This window comes from Carcharodon carcharias, chromosome 4 (assembly GCF_017639515.1).
Source record: "Carcharodon carcharias isolate sCarCar2 chromosome 4, sCarCar2.pri, whole genome shotgun sequence".
Taxonomy (NCBI): domain Eukaryota; kingdom Metazoa; phylum Chordata; class Chondrichthyes; order Lamniformes; family Lamnidae; genus Carcharodon; species Carcharodon carcharias.
The window spans coordinates 30,826,026-30,847,668 of record NC_054470.1 but is presented as its reverse complement, the minus strand read 5'-3'; the positions used below and the strand labels follow the sequence as shown (position 1 = coordinate 30,847,668).

General features: G+C 42.7%; 1 protein-coding gene across 1 annotated transcript in view; it reads left to right on the top strand.

Moving 5' to 3' along the window:
- The window catches only part of rasef (RAS and EF-hand domain containing), a 75,011-nt gene that overhangs the window by 18,607 nt on the left and 34,761 nt on the right, over positions 1-21,643 (top strand). The window contains exons 3-10 of the mRNA XM_041186524.1: positions 963-1,053; positions 3,863-3,958; positions 6,923-7,000; positions 9,245-9,360; positions 9,486-9,554; positions 14,531-14,615; positions 18,546-18,637; positions 21,353-21,587. Of these exons, the coding sequence (XP_041042458.1) occupies positions 963-1,053; positions 3,863-3,958; positions 6,923-7,000; positions 9,245-9,360; positions 9,486-9,554; positions 14,531-14,615; positions 18,546-18,637; positions 21,353-21,587 (862 nt within the window). The remainder of the gene's footprint in view (positions 1-962; positions 1,054-3,862; positions 3,959-6,922; positions 7,001-9,244; positions 9,361-9,485; positions 9,555-14,530; positions 14,616-18,545; positions 18,638-21,352; positions 21,588-21,643) is intronic.

Here is a 21,643-nt window from a genome sequence, read left to right as displayed (position 1 = left end):
AGTCATAACCTTTTGCCCCTGTTTCTACATCCATATGCTTGCCATTGATTCTATCCCCCTCCCAGCCACAGTCTTGGGTTGAATCAAAATGTTTGCAACATTTGTGTTCTATATAACCCTGGACTCAGCTTCTAACCCCATGCCCTCTCCATCACATGACTGCCTCTTCCATTTCCAAAGCTTTACCAGCTTCTGCCTTTTCTTTGGCTCACATATTGCTGAAACCATCTTTGAAGCCACTGTTACTTCTAGTCTTAACTATACCAATATTCTGACTGATTTCTCATCCTCCACACATCTATAAAGTTCAACGCACCCAAAGTGTGGGATAGGAACTGTTGCCCATGTCAGGTCTTACACTGTCCCACACACCAATTTTGCAGTCTTTATTGAACTATAGTGACTACCAGTCTCCCTTCACCTCCAATTTTAAATTCTCATCCCTGTGTTTAAATCCATCTATGGCCTCATACCTGTGACTTCCTTCAACCTACGGTGGCTCAGCACTCTGCATTCCTCCAACTCTGTTCACTTGGGCACCCTGGCTCCCATTACTACATCATTGACGGTCATCTAAATCCCTCTGCTTATCTGCCTCTTTCACCTCCATTAACCCTCATTAAAACTCATCTTTTTGATCAGGCTTTTCATCACCCATCTTAAAAATGTCTCTCTTTGGATTAGCATCCATTTTTACTGTGATTGTTGTAATGGAGTAAAGTCACCAATGCCAACCATTTTTATAATAGGCAACCCTTGATTTCAGCTTGACAAGTTAAAGCTAAGCCACATTGCCTTGTAATTCATTATAATTGTTGTACTGTGGATATCTAAGTAGGAGAGCAAATAAATAGAGGGTTTTTCTCATTCGCTGCATTGTTGTAGTCTTTAGACTCAGATGAAGGAGGTGAAGCAGATTGTACAGTGCAGGGCTCTGTTATATTGCTACTTGTTTGTTTCAGGGCACAGGATGAGGCTGCACAGCAAGTGAGTGAGCTAGAGGAGGATGCTGATCAGCGAATAAAGGTTGCGGTTCTGAATTGCCAAAAGGAGGTGAGATTGTAAAGAGAATTCCACCTTTTTTCAAGTAATAGTTTTGTGTTTGTTGTTCAAAACTCCAAACTCCTTATTCTAAAAACCAGGATGTGAAATATAGCTGTAAACATAGAGAAAATTATTCCACAATGTTACCTATCAACTAAATATTAATTGAAATCATGTCAAAGGTAACTTTCAACTTCACCACCTGGTGGTTACTTGGTGGAGTGAATTGCCTCCCCATTGTAGAACCTGCCTGATTTTCATTCCATTGTAATCAGTATGTTTTATGGGGTTACTGCCCAGATGGTGAAATTGAAAATAACACCTTTGCATTGTAAAGAGGTTCCTGATTTTATTACATTTGGTTTGAGTAACAATTGTTTGCCACTGAATTTTAATTCATACTGCAATGCACTCAAACCATGAAATTACAACATGAGATTTAAAATTAAAATAAGGGAGAGAGAGATTTCAGATAATGTTCATGTATTTTATCCCATGGTGGAATCTCAGAGCTAAATTCTTTACTGTGTTTAGATGTACTGTACCTCATTTAGAAGTGAATGATGTTGACACTTGAAAGCCTGGAATGGAAGATTGTTCCATTCCTGATTGCCAACTTCCTTCACCTTTTAATGAATCTGAAATTCAGCACAGAAGACTTACAGCAGCCTTTTCAAAAACAACACTATATTTGCTATAACAAAAACAGAATTACCTGGAAAAACTCAGCAGGTCTGGCAGCATTGGCGGAGAAGAAAAGAGTTGACGTTTCGAGTCCTCATGACCCTTCAACAGAACTAGACCTGTTGAGTTTTTCCAGGTAATTCTGTTTTTGTTTTGGATTTCCAGCATCTGCAGTTTTTTGTTTTTATCACTGTATTTGCTATAGTTTGCATTGCATCAGATATTGCTTTTCCACTGCGTGAGAATGTCTAGAAAGAAAGTACAGTATTTCACACCTGACTTTGACATCCTTTGTGTTATAATTTTCAACAGCAAACAGTGCGGCAAGTAACGCAGAGCTGATAACATTAAGCATCAAGTACATTGTTAAATATTTATTTTCCTATTTATGACCTTCGCCTGTAGTTGTTACCTCAAGCCCACGCCTGTAGTTGTTACCTCAAGCCTACGCCTGTGTCCTGGCCCCATCCCATATTACTAGATCCAGCAAGCGCACAGATCACCCTTTATTACCTATAGGAATTATGAGTTATCTATTGAAAGATGCATATATCTTGCCATAGTCCCAAAGGACCATAGGCACCTGAGAGAGATATTTTGGTTACTTGTAGCTTGAGGGGTGCTATTCCACAAGCGTGGGGGCGAGGTGAGGAGGCAAGGTCTTTATGAATTACCACAGCTGGTATGGAGATTGAACCCATGCTGTTAGCATCATTCTGCATCACAACCAATAAGATATAGAATCTTATATTCTAAATAAACTCTGTTTTCCTATAAAACAGATACCTTTTGCTTTGGTTGGGAGGTTGACTGTAACTCAGAACAATAGTCCACTTTACAATTCAGAACTTAAAATATATTTCACGGAGGTGCACTGAGCATTATATTTATATTGATCAGCTTTTGAGTTCAACATAACTTTTAAGGTTTTTCACTGTATTAAGCAGGGGGAATGTTGCAATGTGTCACTGAACCATCACAATAAAAACACTACTTAAATAAGGGCAATATTTGTATAGTTTTCAGGCTAGTAAGCCAAATACAATTAAGTTGCTTCTAAATAACGTGTGACATGTAAGGAGCAGACATGTGGTTTTAACCTGGGACAAATGTCTCTGTATATTTAAAAAACAATGTACTTAACCTCAGATTTTATGCTCAAATCCAGTGGATCAGAACTACTGGCAGCTCAGTATAATTGTTACATATTTTTTGAGATCTGAAGGTATGAATTGCTTCACATTTGTAATGAAACAGTCATGTTGCTGTGGCAACAAATTAGTTATGGAACCGTTCCAAAGCATATCATTACCTCGGAGTTGGGTGGCACAGCATGTCAGCATGTGACCTTTTCACTTCTGACTCCTGCATTGAAATCACGTCCGGTCTGATGAAATGAAAGCCTCTTTCTGGCTGTAAGGGTGTTCTGTGAATTGAGTTTAAGCAATCTCAAACCAATTAGAATGTCTGCGCAGACTTAGAGAATGAAACTTACATATTTATTCTAATTATGCAAGCTTGTAATGAAGATTTTTTTAAAAACTGACACTAAGTAAATTTTGTTTTCACTGAGGAGGCGGATATTAAGTACAGAACTGTTTTGTGGAGCCTATTGTTCAAAGAGAAATGGTACCAAACAAATAACTCGCATTTAATCTAAGTAGATCACAAGGATCTGGCCTATGTTTGAGAATCCTGAGGGAACTTAGGGAAGAAATAGCAGAAGTGCTGACTATAATTGCTCCAGTGCCTTTGACAGTGCTGCCAAGAGTTAGGGATATGCTTCAGTAATGCTCAGGAGCAGGGACAGAATGTAAGTCCTTAAATTGTGGTGCTGGAGAGTTAGGACTTGCTTTAAGGTCTCTGACATTGTTGCTCACGGGTGGCTGCTTCATCTTGCCATTTGAGATATAGTTAGTACTTATTCCCTCCTTTGTGGAAGAAGCACCATCTTCATTGCAGAAGTACAAATTAGGTGGTGGTGTTGATTGTTCCACTGATTATGTAGAACTGGATAACACTAACACAAAAATTTACACGGGTGCTATGTAGTTTGAATAGACAATATTTCTGTTATGTAATGTGAGATATGTTGTTTTGACATAGCCCAACTCATTTGACTTTATGATTTTAGGAACAAAGAAAAGCTGAGTTTGCTCTCAGTAACCTAAAGCACCAATATGACTGTAACGTAAATGAACTCCAGAAAACAGTCACAAAACTGAGAAAGGTAAGGGTTGTCTCTAAGGTGATTTTAAAATAATGATCGCGAGTGCAGTCTGAAGTGAGTTTTGATTTATTTTGTTTGGAATTGACATTAGCTTAAAGAGTCATTTTCCAAAGTGAACTTTTCGAAAGGCATTTGCAAAAGCCAGGTGCCTTTTTAGGAGCAAGGGCAAGTATTTTCATGCCTCCCTCAATGTCAGAAGGAGACAGAAGGGCTTTAAAAATGACAAGCGTGTCCTGATTCCGGGATTCCTGCCCTCATTCCTGTTCCCGGCAATTATTGTCAACACAGGATAAAGTTGTGTGTAGTGAACGCGCATGTTGTACTCTCAACTTTGCCGGGTCCTTTGCGGTGCTGAACATTTCAGAACCCCAGCGTTTTTGATGGAGTCAGGCCAGCTTTTGCAGGAGATGAGGTTAATGGCTCCTCAGAGGGTTGTGGACCTTGGGGTACCCTAGTTTGGAGTTGGAAACCTTTTGACAGGTAAGTTTAAGAGAATTTTAGGTGGTGTTTGATAATGTTTTTTGCATACTTAAGTATGTTTTTAGGGTTTTTCTATGGCTTTATAATGTTTTTAATGCAGTGATTGATCAGAGCATTGTCCTTAAAAGGTAAGTGACCATTAAATTGACCAGCATTACATAAGTATTTACATGCATTCTGCAGCTTTGGGAATCAGATAATAAGTCTCTAGAAGACCCTCTGGTTTGATTTTTCCATTTATTTGAAGTCCAGTCTGCTAAGACATGAAAACAAAATCAGCAGATGCCTGACTTTTTGATTAACAGCGCATCTGCTGAACTTTCAAAAAATATCTGACTATATGCTAGCCATCTATTCAGTTAACTCAAAGGGTCTTTATATTCAATCTAAGGATTTGTTGACAAAGTTGAGCCCATTATGAATGCTTGGCTGAGTTCCTAAAAGCCACTAATGGCTTGGGATCAACAGGGGGTTGTTTACACAGCTATTAAGGGGACATTGAGCTTTGTTTGATTGACAGTTTTGAGCTTTATGTATCTTTGAAGTGGTTTTTGAAAAGCTATTTGTTTATTTTTTTAAAAAGGACCGGTTAATAGGACTAAAGTTTTTCTCTCAGTAGGATTAAAGAGTTTTTACAACAAGCTTTATGAGCTTGTAAGAGGATCATTTTTCGCCAAGCGCTTTTCAAAGACTTTGCAGTTTTATATAGCTCATGAGTTGTCTACATAGTAGATACTGATTGAGTGGCTATGTAGGATACATGGGGCATTGGGCAGGGGGTCATGGGGTATGGGAAGGGCATGGTGATATGAGGGGCATGGGAGATATGAGGGGGCATGGGGAGAAAAGTGATGCATGGAAAGAGCATGTGGTGAGGGCTAGGTACAATGTCTCAGCGAATGCCATTCTCACCATCCGTCTGTTTCTGTTCCCGCCTTTCCTGTAGTTGGCCTGACCCCGTCTCCCCAGGACAAAAATGCAGTGGGAGGGGGCCTCCAAGGTGGAGACAGAATCATGAAATTAGGAAATTTCCCAAATCCTGATTCCTGTTTCCTCAATGAGAATCTGGGCCAAGAAGTGGTTATTGAGTTCATGGTGTCATTTGAGTTTGAATAGGCCATAGATTAACATTAATTAACATTAAATAGAGGCTTTGACTTCATAAAATGTCTGATATTATGGGATATAAAGTTGGAGAGGAAGCTTGATGATATCTTCTATTTTCAAAGCTCCTAATACTGCGCGTGCTTGTGATCCGATATACCCCGTGACAGCGTCTATCTCTTTTGGGTGGGACGGGAAATCCTCATGTGCAGATTCAAGTATGTATCCTACGTTCAGTTCTCAGATGCAAAGGGGTGGAGACACATGGAGCTGGATTTTGAAAGCTCAACAGAGGTGGGCGGGCCTGGAATTTCCCAGCATCAGCTGGTTTGCTGCAATCTTCTGTCTTAGGGCAATGGTTAAGAAGGCAGGTCGGGCAGGATGAAGGCTACCCATCCGCACGTGGTGGGTACTTGTTAACATAATTAAAAGGTCATCAGAAGCTGATGGGATTCCACTCTCCCTGCTGGCTCCCTGCGGCTTGCAGGCCCAATAGATACCTGGAGGGTCAATTGTGGTCTCACCCCACAATGTTAGTCTGGAAGCTTTAGCAATTTCTTTTTAAATAACTTGTAAAAAGTGTTTGAGGCACCCTCTCCCTCCTTTACCTGCATTGATAGGCTGCTGCTTTGTCAGTACTGAAGGGCCTCCTAGCACCTGGAGTCTGCCTGCCATCCTTAATTAACGGTGAACGCTTCCTCTGGCCATTAATTGGCCTTTCATTCAAAAATCGCAGTGTGTTTGTCACTCTGATGCCACGTGGCGTTAGGATGCGGAAATTATCCCAACATCAGGATCATGACCCAAAATGAAAATCGAGCCTTTATGTCTTTTGTGTTCTCCTGGGACTTCCCCAGAGTTGGGGAGTGGAGTGCCTGGGCCTACATATTGTGATAATGGAAATTAAAGTCAATAGTATGAGTGACGGATAGATGATCTACAACATCAGTTTTACATCCTCTTACATGTTAAAAATCTTCCTCCTTCTGGGTGCTGTTTTTGAACTAAAGCAAGTGGCCCTGGAGTTGGTAGCCCCCACCAGCCGGCAGCTGCCCCAACTTTGGCAGGCTCCTGCCAGAGAGCCAGGCTGTACTGGGGCCACATTGGCATATGCCACTGACAGGGTCCCCAGATCCAGGCAGGTTCAGGTAAGCTGCCACACACTCAAGTACCCTGCACTTAACTAGCATCCTGACCCAGGAGAAGGAAGAAGAGTATAGGCATGGATTTTGGTGAAGTCTTAAATTTTTCATGCAGCTTTGGTGGATGTTTAAAGTCTGTCTTACTTGTGAATCATTGTGAAAGTTGCACAGAAATTGTCTTTCTGATTTACTTTCATTCATCATGAAAAACTAGAAACACATTATTTTCCTCTTGCAGTTAGAAGAACAATACAGATCGTTTAGCCCAAAGGAGGAGAGCATTGCATTGAAAAGAAAAATAAATGATTTTACTTTGGTAAGGAAGCATGTTTCTGCACAGGTTCTGATGCTGGGACCTTACTAAGTCTCTTGAAAATGCAGACAGCGCTCAACAAGTAGAGGTCAATCCAGTTTTACAATACAGGATAATCCTAACAGCATTCTGAATAAAATTTCAGGGCACAACTCTTGTGTGTTTTCCCAGAAACTTTCTGGTACATTAATCAAACTCTTTAGGGATAACTGTACCTAGCCTAACCTGTCTAGTGAGAAGTTGATGGGATGGGATTGGCCACCTATTTTACACTTTGCCCAATTTTATTTTCTGTGGAAGTCAGTGGAAGGTAAACTTGGGTGGGTGTATAAAGGTGGCTCAATCAATCCTACTGTTTCCTGGAATGCAAATTATGTTAACACTGCTCTCTTGGTTATTGTACAGCAGTAGATTCATAAGAAAACAAATTTCTTTACATTTATTACAAAGCTGTAGAGATTACAAAGTATAATATTTGCAACACTTGGATTGTGGCAATACAATTTTCAACTTTGAATATGGAAAATCCTAAATCTTTCAGATACACGATCGTATGGCAAGTGATTTATTATCATTAATTTACTGTCTCTGGTATTTTTCTTCAAGATTATATATACTGGGATAATAAATCATACGACACAAAATGAGTGTGGAACTTTGAGTTTTGTTGAGGGCTGTCAAGGTGCATCAGATCTCTTGTCCCAGTCATACAGTTGCTTCTTTTAAGTGTGGAGACTCATGGGTTGCAGGATTTTTTTCATCTATTTATTTGAATTTGTTGTGCAATGTTCTGTGCCAGCAATGTTCAATCACAAAAGGAACCCTGTGTGTAAATTACAGTTGTCCACATTCGAAGGCAGCTGTTCAAAAATCAGCCATCCTTGCATTGTGCACAAATGAATGTTTGAGAAAAAGCTTATTTTAATCACTTCCTTCAGTTACTGGATGACTTTATCTAGTTAATAACTGAATGTGAGAATGTCCCAGATACATTCCCAATTATTGCTGAATTAGCAGTGGACGTACTAAAATTAGCCTCCCCTCACCTAATTGCTATACTGCAACCTCTAAGTGTGCATATATGGATGTTGGGTGAGGACAAAATCAAACATAACTGTGGTTCTCGCATGGTTGCATAGCCTGCAACTTTCTGTCAAGGTTTATAGTGAATCACCACCTTATTGAATTTCTGTGCAACTGTACCCCAGGAAGGAGAGAGTGTCATACGGAATGTATGGAAGGGGAAAAAATTGGCAAAATAGAACTGTGTCTTTATATTTATATTCTCTTCTTTCTCTCACTATGCACTAGCTGTGGCCACAAAGATGATTTGGTAGCTTATTCCCAGGTCTGCACAGAAATCTCCTCCTCCTCCTCTTTCTTTCTTTAAACGTACATTGGCACTGACAAGGCTAGCATTTTTTGCCCATCCCTAATCATCCTTGAACTGACTGGCTTGCTAGGCCATTGCAAAGGGTACTTAAGAGTCAATCACATTGCTGTGAGTCTAGAGTCACATGTAGGCCAGACTGGCTAAGGGTGGCAGATTTCCTACCCTAAAGGACTTTAGTGAGCCAGATGGGTTTTTACAACAATCAATGATAGTTATCATGATGGCCATCATTATTGAGACTAGCTCTATATTCCAGATTTATTAATTGAATTTAAATTCCATCAGCTGCCATGGTGGGATTTGAACCCATGTTTCAAAAGCATTAGCTTGGACCTCTATTACTAGTCCACTGATATTAAAGTGTTTTAGGCTGTAACTCTTTCGAGTACAAACACGTTTCCATCTGTTCCTATTCAGATGAAATTACATTGTTTCATAGTTTGCCATTGTGAGATTTGAACTCTTGATCTTGGGGTTGCAAGCCCAGTACCATAACCACTTGGCTATTTAGGCCAAGCTTAGTCCACTGATATTACCACTATGCTGTAGTCTCCCCTGAATGATATAATAGTACGGATAGTAAAAAATGGCATGAGATTGTCTTCTGATGACTGAAACCTTCATCTTTTTCCTTCTGGGAGGACTACCTGATCTACATATGTAACCTCCTTCAGATATTACACCTGTAATGTCTTCAGGATGATGATGTGATGCATTATCCCACCTTGTTATAAAGTAGGTTATCAATTTAAAATAGTATAAAAATAAAAGTTATGAGCAAGGGTGTTGAGGCGCACAAACAGAATTCACTCAAGAAATGTTAATGCTTGTTTTTTTTTTGTGGTCTTTTATAGGAAAATGATAAACTGAGGAAAGAACTACTCGAAGCCCAAACAAACATAATGCTGCTGCAGAGTGAAATAGATACTTTGAAAAGTGATTATGCAGATCAGAGTTTGAATTTCGAACGGTAAAATAAATAGAAAAACCGATTGCACTTGGACCTCAAGTTAAAGTGCAGCTATAGTCGTTGCTCAGAACTTTGTGTAAAAGAATGCATTTTTATCCCTGTCTCCATTTTTACTTCTATTGCAGGAATCATTTAATGGTCAGAGGGTATACAGATGATAGGGACAACCTAACACGACAGATTGAAATGCTTCAGTAAGTATCTTTAGTTTAAATTTCTCAGTAGCACGTTGAACGGATAAATCTTTTCTGTTGTATGTGTTGCTTCTGAATACTTTTGAGCCTCTTTTAAATTCACTTGCTTACATTTTCACAACCTGGTGTGTTTACTCAAAGGGATAGTGGATGCAGTGGCACTGCTTGAAGATTTGTAGCGCGGGAGATGCCGTTGGTTAATATCCACAAGGCTTGAGGCAACTGGAGTGGCGCATGTATGTGACCCTAATGCACCCAAAGTTGCGGAATGTGTGCGATTATGACATTACTGAATTCAGTGGCCTGATGAAATTCAGGATACCAAAATCGATCAACAAGTGTACTATGATACCTTCCTTAGTCATTAGAAACAAGCATTACGAAGCAAGGTGGGCCAGTTTCTAGGGCTATTTAAAGGGCCACTCAGCATGTTGCAGCTGAGGAGTTCCTTGTGTTCAAGCAAAGTTGGTGGAAGCACTGTGGTGAGATGTTGGAGGAAAATGGAGATTTTTGCTGATGGAGCCAGTAGTTGCAGTGTCACTTGTTCTACAACATGAGCCGGACATGCAGAGAGGAGAAGGAGAGCGCTCTTTGGAAGGTGTGCACCTATGCCAAGAAATTCATCGCCGTGAACACCTGCCCTTCTGGCTGTACCCATGATGCTTTGATCGGCAACAGTCAGCAATTTCCACCATCTTCAGGCTTCCAAGACAGACAACAGGATGGCTGCTTGACGACAAGGGCTATCCCATCCACATGTGACTCATGACCCCTTTTCACCATCCTATCATGAGAGGCCTTCAATGAAAGTGATGAAGCCAACTGCAACGCTCTGGAGCAAGATGTTCAGCTCTTAAAACAGAGATTTTGGTGTTTAGATTAGTCGGCGGGATCTCTGCAGCACATGCCCAGGAGGGTGCCATGTTTGTGGTGGTGGTCTGTGTCCTCTATGTATTCAAAATCATGAGGGCTCAACCACTAGCTCTTGGGATCAAGAGGTCATCTTAGGCAGAGGTGTAGAAGAGGAGGAAGAGGAAGCAAGCAGATCATTTGCACTATGTACAACTGGACGGACCACATTGTGAAGTTTCACTTCCATTAAAAGGACTTCCCCATTTCCAACTTGGATCCACCATTCCTTTACTGTACACCCATTTCAGACTTCCCATCACAATGTTTCCTTGACCAACATTATTGAATAAAGGCCAACAGCAAAACTCTTCATCCAACAACTTTACCAAGCTATATATCAATAATACAAAAAAGATCCAGAATTGATCTCTCTTGTGCATCCCTTTACTGACACTGTTTTGCAGGTGCCTTTGCCTATCCTAGTGCTCTTACAGTGTTACCCAATTGGCTATAAAATGGCTGGTGGAAGGCTGCTAAGTTTCATTGGCAGAGACTGCAGGTGGCATTGGAGGACATCCTCAGGCAGCTCTAGGCAATGATGCAACTCATCATAGAGGTAGCAGACTGGGCTAGCTGGTTTAGAGACAACCAAAAGTGCACTGATGGAATGGTAATGGTGGAATCTTGAATGCTGTCATCCTGACTGAGGTCAATAGGCTTATTTTCCCAGTACCATTGCCACTCCCACCTCAGCAATCCCTGTAATCTACTGGAACACACTGCTGAGCTGCTGTGAGAGCTTGCACACCCCGTTGAGCAATGAGATCAACATCCACATTGGCAGCTTGTCTGTGCCTGGATGGCAGGAGCCAGGGATCTCATGACCTCTCTCACCTTCCACTGCAGCACTGAGCAATTGGGATGCCCTTACCTGTACTACAGTGGGATCTGTGACAACAACCCGCAGACGTTCCATTGCACGTGGGTTCACTAGTGCTGCCATGGAGCTATCCACCACTTCCTTGGTGGAACCAGTGGACTCCAAGCTTTGCCTGATGCCTTCTGCCATGATACAGCCTCCATGTCCCTAGCCAGTGCACAAAGCATGTCAGTGTGGATGTTCATCCTATAGTCTGTACCATCTGAGTCCACTATAGCAGAACTGGTGTGCAACCTTGCCTCTGGGGAGTTCGCATATATGCTGTCTTTCCCTTCAACCAGGTTGCAGCCTACTTGTGCCCCGTGACTCACCACTTACAGATCCTGACTTTAAACTAACCTCTAACATCTGTGCAGGACCAGTATCTGAGCTGGTGGCTCCGAGTGTTCAGTCAAGTGACAATGCTTCTCCTGAGAGCTCTCTTCCTCCTCTCGTCCTGTGCCTGAGACTGCAGGAGCTGAGCAGCTGGTGGTTCTTGACTGTCAGAAGGTACAAAAATATAAAGAAAGGGGTAGGAGTGAGAGAAGGTAGGCAGTGGGGTGGAAAGCAGAAGGCCCATGGTCACTCCATTTGCAGTTTCCATTTCATAGCACTTTTCGGGCTGAGAAATTGGCCCAGAAGGTGCACAGCTACTTAACATCATCCTGGATGACCCAGTAAGTGCTGAGTCCCACTGATTCTGTAGCACTGGCTGATTTGCTAACCGCTAACCGTAACGTTGGATGGGCAGTGAAAAATCACGGTTGATTAATACGTTAATGACCTTAGTAGGCCTCTTAATTGTCAGCGGGCACACTGCCGACTCCTGTGCGTGCCCGCTAACCGAAATATCGTGTGAGTGCGTGATGATGTCGGGACGCTCGGCCAATGTCTTCTTGCATTATTTCACGCTCGAGCCTGTCGGGCGTGCACCCGCATGCCAAGCGAAAAGTTCTGCCTTTTATTTCATCTTAGCATGAGTCCTAAGGTCTGCCTTTGGTGGATACTGGGTGAGTTGGCATGGAAGGTGTGAGGGCCAGGGGTGGTTGTGGGGTGTCATGAGTTTATACTAAATTGGCAAAGGGGCTATCGGCGTGGGTGAGGGCAAGGTTTGGCACTAAGTTTGCACAGGGGCTATAAGGGACCCTGGGGGGTGGGTAGAGCGTCTGAGTTGGCATCTATGGGTATGGGGACTGGGTGGGCGGTGTGGGATGTGAGGGGTGAGGCCTAGAGAGCCTCATATTTATCAAAGCAACTGGAACAAAGTCCCAGAGAACCAAGGTGGGCTTTTTAACCATCCCATCTCGGCACCTGGCAGCCTCTGGCCACCTTCGATCTGCATCAGGGGGTGGCGGACCTGACTCCGTCCTGCACCTGCCACTCCGGAATGAAGATCCTGCTATTTAGGGCACTTTTATCCAAGGCAGCTAGGGCAAGCCGGGAGATTTTCCAACTCTGTGCACACTTCAGGTTTGAAAATCCAGGCATTACTCTCGAGCGCTTTCTGCCCACTGCCAGTATAATGGTCTCCTTGCTGGCCTTGACATCCCTACAAAGTACACCCAGGGCAATGTCGCTAAAGAATGAGCCCTCTCCCCTATCCTCCTTGTCCATTGGTGCAATAAATGATTATCCAATAGCCTGCTGTGCACTGCTGTAATTCCCTTTCGATAGGGATTGTGCATTTAAAAATGGAAAATTGCTCGAAACACATGGTGTGTTCTCAAAGCTACCAGGCCCTCATGGAAAATAGAGCCTGGGGTTGCGCAGGAGCCACTTGGGGCCATGCTTCTATCAGAAAAATGAGGTGAGTTGATGAGTTTTGCATCTTAGCCACCTCATTTCCATCAGGCACAGGCACACTACCACTCTTCCTGGGCCTGGTGATAATGTTGCTTGTCTGCTCCTAATGCACTGAGGAGCCTGCATTTACCTCCTACCATACTTAAATTCCATTCACTCTATGGACGATTTCCCTCCACCCCAAAAAATGCCACTTTTGTTAGCATCCAATATCACTTGAAGCCTTTTTTGCTAAGGGGCAGCTCCTTAATCCTTTCTGTTGCTTCATATAACCTCAAAAAAAAAATCTGCAGCCCTTTCACTGCTGCTGAACTCTTTATTATGTACCATCTTTCTTCTGCAAAGAAGTGAATTAAATTATCTTGTGCATGTCAAAACCGTACTGGAAAATATTATAAATCATTGAAATGAGCAAATTGTGGCAGCAACTGGGCCAGATTGCCATTCAGATAGTTAGTTTGTTTTGATATGAGTTCATTTCTCCAGCCACGTTTAATACATGTATATTTCATATTATCTGTTGTAAAATATTATCACTTGGATTTTGAGATGGTAATAGTGGTGAAGCTGTCATCATTCACCCTCATTACTTCACTGAAACTGGCAGCAATTTCTGGAGTCTACACATGTGGAGTTTGATGCAGGGATCCAGAAGTTGCTGTCAATGATTACATGCTTTCCTATAGAATGCGATGTTGAGGTTCCCCCAGATTGCAATCAAGTGGAAATCACTAAACTTATGAAAACCTGCCCTTTTTGCACTATAACAACTCTTTAAAAAGTTAAACGTGTTGAATGTTATGTAACTGGTTTTTAAAAGCATACTAAGTTTATAATTACTGCTCAACAACCTTACTGTCCCTGGAAAACTAATTTTATATTTGTGGAATATCAGGTGTCTCCATTACGAAAAATTCACATTTATGTATTTTTCAAAGGCTCTGTATGATATTTCAGCTTCTACCTTAATCCCATCTTTTTGTCCCAATCATCTGTTTTGGCCTCTGTAAAACTTTTTAATTAAAAATTAAAAGCTTGGTGCATTTTACCTCTTGTTTTGCTATCTGGCGAATACTTCAATGTAATTGTCTGTTTACCCTCTTTATAACATTACTGTTGCTGAACACCTGGAGATCCCCATGACTTAGGTCCAGATTCAAATTAAGGTCAGGGAAGGTGAAATGCACAGCATGGAGAGATTTTTTTGAGGTGAGCAGCAAGTGCTGTCACTTTGCCACTGACCATAAAATCCAGGTCTATATGAATTTTGAATCCAGTCTCTCCTAAGTATTTTGATAAAGAATTTGAGTTTCTCTAGCTGTTTTGGTACATAATGTTACATCTTTCATAAAGGAATCTACTTTTTTTGTAACCCATGGATAATATTCTCCCCCTTTTACAGGTCAGCTAACAGAAAGCTTCATGATAGCAACGATGGCTTGCGATCTGCCCTTGAAACCAGTTTCAGCAAACATAACAAATCTTTGGTCAGTGTACAACTGAAATGTGCTATTGACTTGTTTTATGTTTATAACGTGAAGCACATTCCCTTACTTATTAACTGAATCTGTTTTATTTATTAACTGAAAAGCTGTATACTTATTTTGAGTGTAAGCCTGCTTTTACACCCCATAATCTAGCTTGGTTAGTGTCGACTTATACCTCTCGTATTTGAGAGAGTTGGGCAGCCTGTTTTGAGGTGACAAATTTCACTTCCAACCCCTACTTCTAGACTTGAGTGCAGCTCTGAGAGAGATGCATTTCAGATGAGACATTAAGTTGAATCTCTGTCTGCCTGCTCGGGGTGTTGAAAGATCCCATGGCACTATTCTATGAAGAGCAAGAGGGTTCTGTTGGTGTCCTGGCCACTATTTAACTCTCAGCCAATACCACTGGGCAGAATCTTTAGCGCCCGACCCCGGCCTAGCGTGATATGAAGCACATTGATGTCGGCCGAGTGTGCCGACGTCAATGCACGCTCTCATGATAGGGCGGTCGGCGGGCACACCACCGGCGCTGGCAGTGTGCCCGCCAACAATTAAAAGGCCTGTTAAGGCCATTAAGTTATCAAAATAAAAACAAAAAAACTGCGGATGCTGGAAATCCAAAACAAAAACAGAATTACCTGGAAAAACTCAGCAGGTCTGGCAGCATCGGCGGAGAAGAAAAGAGTTGACGTTTCGAGTCCTCATGACCCTTCGACAGAACTTGAATTCGAGTCCAAGACCTCTACCTCGCGGAAGCTGAGTGTCAACTTGCAGACACTTCCTCCTACCTCTCCCTGGACCATGACCCCACCGCTGAACATCAAGCCATTGTTTCCAGGACTGTCACTGACCTCATCTCCTCTGGGGATCTTCGTCCCACAGCTTCCAACCTGATAGTCACCCAACCTCGGACGGCCCGCTTCTATCTCCTACCCAAAGTCCACAAACAGAACTGCCCCGGTAGACCGATCATCTCAGCTTGCTCCTGCCCCACAGAACTCATTTCTCGTTATCTTGACTCCCTTCTCTCTCCCCTTGTCCAGTCCCTTCCCACCTACATCCGTGATTCCTCTGACACCTTACGTCATATCAACAATTTCCAGTTCCCTGGCCCCAACCGCTTCCTCTTCACCATGGACGTCCAATCCCTGTACACCTTCATCCCCCACCAGGATGATCTGAGGGCCGTTAGCTTCTTGCTCGAACAGAGGCCCGAACAATCCCCATCCACCACTACTCTCCTCCGTCTGGCTGAACTTGTTCTCACGCTGAACAATTTCTCCTTCAACTCCTCTCACTTCCTCCAAATAAAAGGTGTGGCTATGGGTACCTGCATGGGCCCCAGCTATGCCTGTCTCTTTATGGGGTATGTGGAACATTCCTTGTTCCAGTCCTACTCCGGCCCCCTTCCACAAATCTTTCTCCGGTACATCGATGATTACTTCGGTGCCGCTTCATGCTCTCGTCGGGACTTGGAAAAATTTATTAATTTTGCTTCCAATCTCCACCCCTCCATCATTTTCACGTGGTTCATCTCTGACACTTCCCTTCCCTTCCTTGACCTCTCTGTCTCAATCTCTGGTGATAGACTGTCCACCAATATCCATTACAAACCCACCCACTCCCACAGCTACCTCGACTACAGCTCCTCACACCCCGCTTCCTTTAAGGACTCCATCCCATCTCTCAGTTCCTTCACCTCCGTCGCATCTGTTCCGATGATGCCACCTTCAAAAACAGTTCCTCTGACATGTCCTCCTTCTTCCTTTAACCGAGGTTTTCCACCCAAGGTCGTTGACAGGGCCCTCAACCGTGTCCAGCCCATCTCCCGCGCATCAGCCCTCACGCCTTCTCCTCCCTCCCAGAAACATGATAGGGTCCCCCTTGTCCTCACTTATCACCCCACCAGCCTCCGCATTCAAAGGATCATCCTCCGCCATTTCCGCCAACTCCAGCATGATGCCACCACCAAACACATCTTCCCTTCACCCCCCCCTATCGGCATTCGGTAGGGATCGCTCCCTCCGGGACACCCTGGTCCACTCCTCCATCACCCCCTACTCCTCAACCCCCTCCTATGGCACCACCCCATGCCCACGCAAAAGATGCAACACCTGCCCCTTCACTTCCTCTCTCCTCACCGTCCAAGGGCCCAAACACTCCTTTCAAGTGAAGCAGCATTTCACTTGCATTTCCCCCAACTTAGTCTGCTGCATTCGTTACTCCCAAAGTGGTCTCTCTCTATATTGGAGAGACCAAACGTAAACTGGGCGACCGCTTTGCAGAACACCTGCGGTCTGTCCGCAAGAATGACCCAAACCTCCCTGTCGCTTGCCATTTTAACACTCCACCCTGCTCTCTTGCCCACGTCTGTCCTTGGCTTGCTGCATTGTTCCAGTGAAGCCCAACGCAAACTGGAGGAACAACACCTCATCTTCTGACTAGGCACTTTACAGCCTTCCGGACTGAATATTGAATTCAACAACTTTAGGTCGTGAGCTCCCTCCTGCATCCCCACCCCTTTTCTGTTTCCCCCTTCCTTTTTTTTTCCAATAAATTATATAGATTTTTCTTTTCCCACCTATTCCCATTATTTTTAAATATCTTAAAATCTTTTATGCTCTCCCCACCCCCACTAGAGCTATACCTTGAGTGCCCTACCATCCATTCTTAATTAGCACATTCGTTTAGATAATATCACCAACTTTAACACCTATGTGTTCTTTTGTTCTATTGTTGTTGACATCTTTTGATGATCTGCTTCTATCACTGCTTGTTTGTCCCTACAACCACACCCCCCTCCAAATCTCTCTCTCTCTCTCTCTCCGCCCCCCCCCCCCCACCCCCCCCACACACCTTAAACCAGCTTATATTTCAACTCTTTCTTGAACTCGAACTCAAGTTCTGTGGAAGGGTCATGAGGACTCGAAACGTCAACTCTTTTCTTTTCTGCCGATGCTGCCAGACCTGCTGAGTTTTTCCATTAAGTTATCAATTGTCCTTAATTTTTCACTCCCCGGTCAACCTAACAGTTGACAGGCAGGCAAAAAGGCCAAGTGGCCTTTGCATTTTCTTTGGAAATCTCATTCACAGGCAGGATGAGGTTTCCAAAATCAAATACAAATGAAGTAAAACTTTAATTTTTAATTAAAAACATGTCCCTGCTCCGTGCCTCAGGGAGATTATTCGGCGCTCTTTTGTGCGCATGCGTGAAGTTCATGCTAGGCCTGCTCACCCTCCCCCCCCCCCCTGCCTGCACATGCAGCGCTCAGTGCTGTCGCTCCCTCATCACGCTGGGTGGGCCTTACATGGCCCTCAAGCCTGACATCATGGTGCGATGCTGAATGCAGGCAGCATTCGGCTTCCCGATCGCCCCCCTGCCAATCTCTCATGCCAAGGGCAAAAGTCTGCCCATCAAAAATACATTAGCTGTCATTTATTTCATTTTGTTGTTTTTATCACCCCGCTGTAAACAACAGTGACTACCCTTCAAATGTACTCCATTGGGTGCAAGGCATTTTAGGGCAACCTGGAGTGATCAAAGATACTATATAAATTAATGTTTTATTAATTCAGCAGAGTCACGTCTGCTCCGTGTACGTGAAACTTTGTTTTGTGCACCAGCCAACGGTTTGACAATTTTTAATTAAACTGCCAATTTGGGTGCCAATGGTATTGTGGTACTCTGCCACTTTGTACAGAGAGCTTGTACTAATTTTGAGTGGATTTGAGACAGCAAAAGTGCACTTAAGTCTTTACAACCATCAGAAAGGGATATGTTTGATCTGAAGACCATGAAGTAAAGGGGCAGTGTAATAAACCACTACTATCTCAGTCCTCCAATTAACAGCTTTCTGAGGAAGGAACACATGGCTTTCACATGCAAATTCTATTATGTACAAATAATCAGGATTCTCTGCAATATTACAGCACGCAGCAAATTCTTCACCAGGAAATGCCATGTTCAGAAGCAGCCCAAAACTCTGTGGGTACCAGTCTCCTCAGATTTTATCATATGACAGGTGAGTAGTTTTGCACATCTTCAGAGAATCGGAACAATTTCTGTTTAGGAACCAGATGTTCTGTGCTGGGTGAAAGCAATGAATGGATGTTCTGAAATGGAGAGCAGAGAAAAATACTGGTCTTATTATGTCTCGTGAAATAACGAAGTGTAAACAATTCAGTCATCAGTAGTTTATCATTTAAGTGCTCTGTACTCGTTCATTTTCAGAAAGACAACTCTCTAATGAGTTTAATGTATTGTCACTTAATGTTACAGATTTAAGATAATTGGGAAGAAATGGGAATAATTCTTACATGTGAGTTATGTTCTGGAACACACTGCCTCAGAAGGTGTTGGAAACAGATTCAATAGTAATTATCAAAAGCAACTTAGATATATACCTGAAAAGGAGGAGAGAGATGATGTTTCCACAGGGTGGGGGCAAGGTCTCCCATTCTAAGGAATGGGAGCAGGTGGCCATGAAGGTCAATTCCTAGGGTCCAGCTCTGAGGCCCTGGCTGCAGTGCCAGAAAAATGTTAATGTCCTCACAATGGTGGTCAAGGTCAGTGAGTAGATCTTCAAATGCTATCTCCTATTCACTGCACCACCAGTCTCATCTTGCGCATTTCACAACAGTCCCATCAATAATCAGGACTCATGCCTAATATTGAGATGCTGCACCTCACCCTTTCACACTGAACAATGCTGCCAGCCTCACACCTACTTCTTGCAGTTTCCACATTCTTCCAGTTATTCAACTGTGGCAGGCATGTCACCCAAAACCATATTACAATATTTTTCTCTCTATTTCCTTTCTAGAAAAGGTGACTAGACTTCAAAAAAAAATGTCTGTCAAACACTTTAGGACATCCTGAGGTTGTAAAAGTTGCTTTATACAATGCAGTCTTTCTTTACTCTGTGACTGTAGCTATGACTTTACCTCCTGTATTTTCATAGTGAAACGTCAGTGAACTCTGTTTCTCCTTTATAAATACGTGATTGAAATTAGTAATCCCTTTTTTGAAACCACACTTATCGATTCTCTGGTATAATGTGTCAGAGCCTCAATCTACCATGACACATTATTCTCCTTTGTTCTAAGGAATGCATTTACAGAGAAGTATGATTATTAGATACCTTGGGAGATAAAAGTTACTGTAAATATAATGTAAAACACAAGACTGGCTTAGGTTCTGTACTGATTGGTCTGACCATTTAAGCAAAATATGCCTGAAATGTTAAACTGTCTTTTCTCAGCTTCCATCGTTTGCAGTTTTTTCTTTTTGCTCCAACCTCATTGTGTTAAATATTGATTGGCACCTTTTTTTTTTTTGCTGCTTGCTTACCGTAATTCGTCTGTACTATGGTGAGTTCAGAATGGGGGTTGGAGGTCCATTTTGATCCAGGCCAAACTTAAAAAAGAAGGTAACCATCCCAGGAGACAGAACCAGTGCCAAAAATCTAGTTAGGAAACAAGTACATTGACATCAAAGAATCATATTGTGAACAGCAAAGAGAGAGACATGCTTATAATTGGGGAGGTACAAGAATTCATATCGAGCCCAGGAAATACCGACACTTGTAGTTATTTGTCATTCATTGACAAAAACTCCAATCGATTCTTAATTGTTAAAGGCGTAAGTCTCTAGAATTATATAAAGTAGCTATGTATTATAATTAACAGCATTACTGGTCCTACGGGCAGAATTTTGCCCTAGTCGGACAGGCGCTGTGGATGGGCCCGGGAGCAGCCGCAAAAGCGACTGCGGCCCGTGATTGGGGTCTGAATGCGATTGCACGCTGTCGGGCCAATTAAGGCCTGCCCAATGTTAAACACGCACTGCAGCACTGCCTGTTGGGGTCGGGGGGGGGGAGCACAGAAGTTTGCGCATGTGCACAGGAAAGGCATCCTGAGACCCTGAGAGCTGCATCAGGGAGATGAAAATTTTTGAAAATAAAAAAGGAAGATTTTAAAAATGTTAATAATATGTCCCCTCGTGTGACTCTGTCACATTAGCAGGGACATGTTAGAAATTTGTTTGAAAATTTTAAATTTTTAAAAAATGACTGATCGAAAACTCATCCTGCCCGTGGATGAGGTTTCGCAAAAAAATCAAAGGCCACTTGGCCTTTTCGCTTTTCTGTCAAACATAAGGTTGGACGGGCAGCAAAAAATTTCATTTAATTAGATCACTAATGGCCTTAATAAGCCTGTTAATTGTCGGTGGGCATGCTGCTGACTCCCGTGTGCGCCGCCGACCGGAAGTGCGCGATGAATTTGGGACACTCGTCCGACGTCATTGCTTGTTCAGGTTGGGCGTGCACCCGCCCGGTGAGCTCGATATTCTGCCCTATGTCTGCACCCTGACTAAGTATTAAAATGCACTTAATATATCTATGTTTTACATGTTGCTTTAAAATAAACATTTATCTGATTCCTTATCATGCTGCATCGGCCATCATAGAAACATTTGCCAGTTGGCCATTTTAGAGCCAAGTCTGCAGAATGCTATCCTGTTATGTACTTAGTTTAGCACTTTGAGACCTACACTATTACAAGTTGCTAAAAAAACATGTCCTGGTCCAAAATTTTATGAGGATAAATTTTCCAGTGATTCCTTCATGTTAAAGAGGGTTCTATTAGGTTTCCTTTATAAGCTCTCAATCCTTTGACTCTAAATTTCAAAATGCAGATAAACTGCTGGAATTGATTTTGATTATTGTTCTCAATAGGTCACCCAGGTCCTCTTACCTAGATGAAGACATGGAGTCACTGGCTCTGTGTGACCCCATGCGCAAGACCAGCTGTGAAGTTGAAAGCTTAACTGAAAGCTGCTTTGACAGTGGCATGTCCACAATGAGAGATTCAAATGAATATGATTCTGAAGGTGAATTCAAACATCAAAGGAATTTTGAAAGGGAACATTGTGCGCAAGAGGCCTTTGGAGGAGATGCTTCTGACACAGATGTAAGTGTTCATATGAGTCATATGAAATTTTAATGGAAAATTTAGTACATTGTGAA